Source organism: Trichinella spiralis (genome assembly GCF_000181795.1).
Source record: "Trichinella spiralis strain ISS 195 chromosome Unknown Scfld915, whole genome shotgun sequence".
Taxonomy (NCBI): Eukaryota; Metazoa; Nematoda; class Enoplea; order Trichinellida; family Trichinellidae; genus Trichinella; species Trichinella spiralis.
The window spans coordinates 1-1,558 of NW_003527854.1; the positions used below are offsets into that span (position 1 = coordinate 1).

Here is a 1,558-nt window from a genome sequence, read left to right on the forward strand (position 1 = left end):
TTTTCCATTTTTTGGGTGGGGGGGAAGGGGTTGTCAAGTTAAAATGGGATTTCTTTTTCCACTTGGGGGCTTGGATTTATTTCTTTGGTCATATTCACTTTTCAAAAGGCCAAGGATTTTTTTCCAAAAGGGGTAATCTGTTACAACAAGGCATGGGTTGGCCTTGATCCTTGTATATTTCAGGGATATGGACCTTGAATTTCTTCAACTGATGGTTGTTTACCACTGTACAAAAATGTATTGGTATGTCCTCCGACAACTATATCGATATTTGGTACTTTCTGACAAATTAATCTGTCCATTTGAATACCTGAATGTCCTACTGCGATAATCATGTTTACACCCTCTTCTTTCAATTGAGCTGCAATTCTTGTTAAAACTTGAATTTCATCTTCAAATTCTACTTCATGGGCCTTTGATAATTTTTTAGTCAACGGTGTTACATATCCAATAACTCCCACTTTGACATCGTCAAAGGTGAATATTGTGTACGGTTTGAGGAGTGCTTGTAGTTCTTCATTATCACTGGCAACATTAGCAGCCATAATTGGAAATTTTGCTTCTCTGAGTAATGGAAGTAAACCAGCAAGAGCATGATCGAATTCGTGATTGCCAAGTGCCATCGCGTCGTACCGCAGAGCATTCATTACATCAGCAATTGCCTTATGCCTGAATAGCACATACCACAACGTTCCTTGATATTGGTCACCAGCATCCAAAAAAAGAACATTCTTGTATTTCTTGCGAATTCTTCTCACCGCTGTCATTCGTTTAGCCGCTCCACCGAAGCATTCATTTGCTGCTATGTCAGCTGCAGTGCAGTCTTTCAGTTCATTGTTAATACTATAGATTAATATTATTGATTATTAAGGTATCCGTGAAATTGGAAATGCAACTTACGGAGTGAATCTTGAATGGATATCATTGGTATGAATTAGTGTTAACTGTAATGAATCAACTGTCCAAGATAAAGCGAAGCTGAAAAGCAAGTATATTCCTGCTTGATATATCATTTTGAAGTCTAATCAACCTAAATATCTTTTTTTAAGGAAGAAATTTCAATTGCAATAATGGATGTTCATATTTTGTGAAACAGAAGAATGTTTTGATTTTTTGAATTAGGTAATGATGGAGTTTTCATGTTATTTTTTCTAATGAATGGGTTTCCCAGCATTTCTTTTTTTGTGTGTGAGAAAGCAGACACTTTTTTATTATTGCTGTTCTGTTTAACGTTTAGGGGGGATGCAGAGAGCCCTTTTTTGGAATTTTTAAAGTAATATATGAATATAATTTATTATAAAGAGAGGGACGAGGAGCACAGAATTCAGTTGAATAATTGTCTAAAGCACCGTTTCTCAAACGGGGTTCCCGAGTGCGTGTTCAGGGGTTCCGCGGAATATGACACATTGCTTTTGCCCTTTTATGCGTCACTGTTAAACAATTAACTCTGGTAGCTTTTTATGTGCCTATTTTGTTATGCATCTTATTGTAGTACCTATTATTTATTTTCACGTTAAAAAAACTTAATTAGATATATTTACGTATGCCCTGGGGAGCT

At 36.2% G+C, this 1,558-nt stretch overlaps 1 protein-coding gene across 1 annotated transcript; it reads right to left on the reverse strand.

The window, feature by feature from the left end:
- Window positions 1-179: 179 nt before the first annotated feature.
- Tsp_14970 (5'-nucleotidase) lies at window positions 180-1,013 on the reverse strand. The gene is made up of 2 exons (XM_003370335.1): window positions 901-1,013; window positions 180-843 (listed from the first exon to the last, which is right to left on the reverse strand). The coding sequence occupies exons 1-2, from the start codon at window positions 1,011-1,013 to the stop codon at window positions 180-182; spliced, it is 777 nt and encodes a 258-aa protein (XP_003370383.1).
- Between the last annotated feature and the right edge of the window lie 545 nt (window positions 1,014-1,558).

Bases quoted from the DNA above. Each gene is read 5' to 3' on its own strand.
- Tsp_14970 (XM_003370335.1), bottom strand. From the start codon at position 1,013: ATGATATATCAAGCAGGAATATACTTGCTTTTCAGCTTCGCTTTATCT. The intron at 844-900 runs GTAAGTTGCATT...ATTAATCTATAG, and splicing joins ATCCATTCAAGATTCACTCC to TATTAACAATGAACTGAAAG.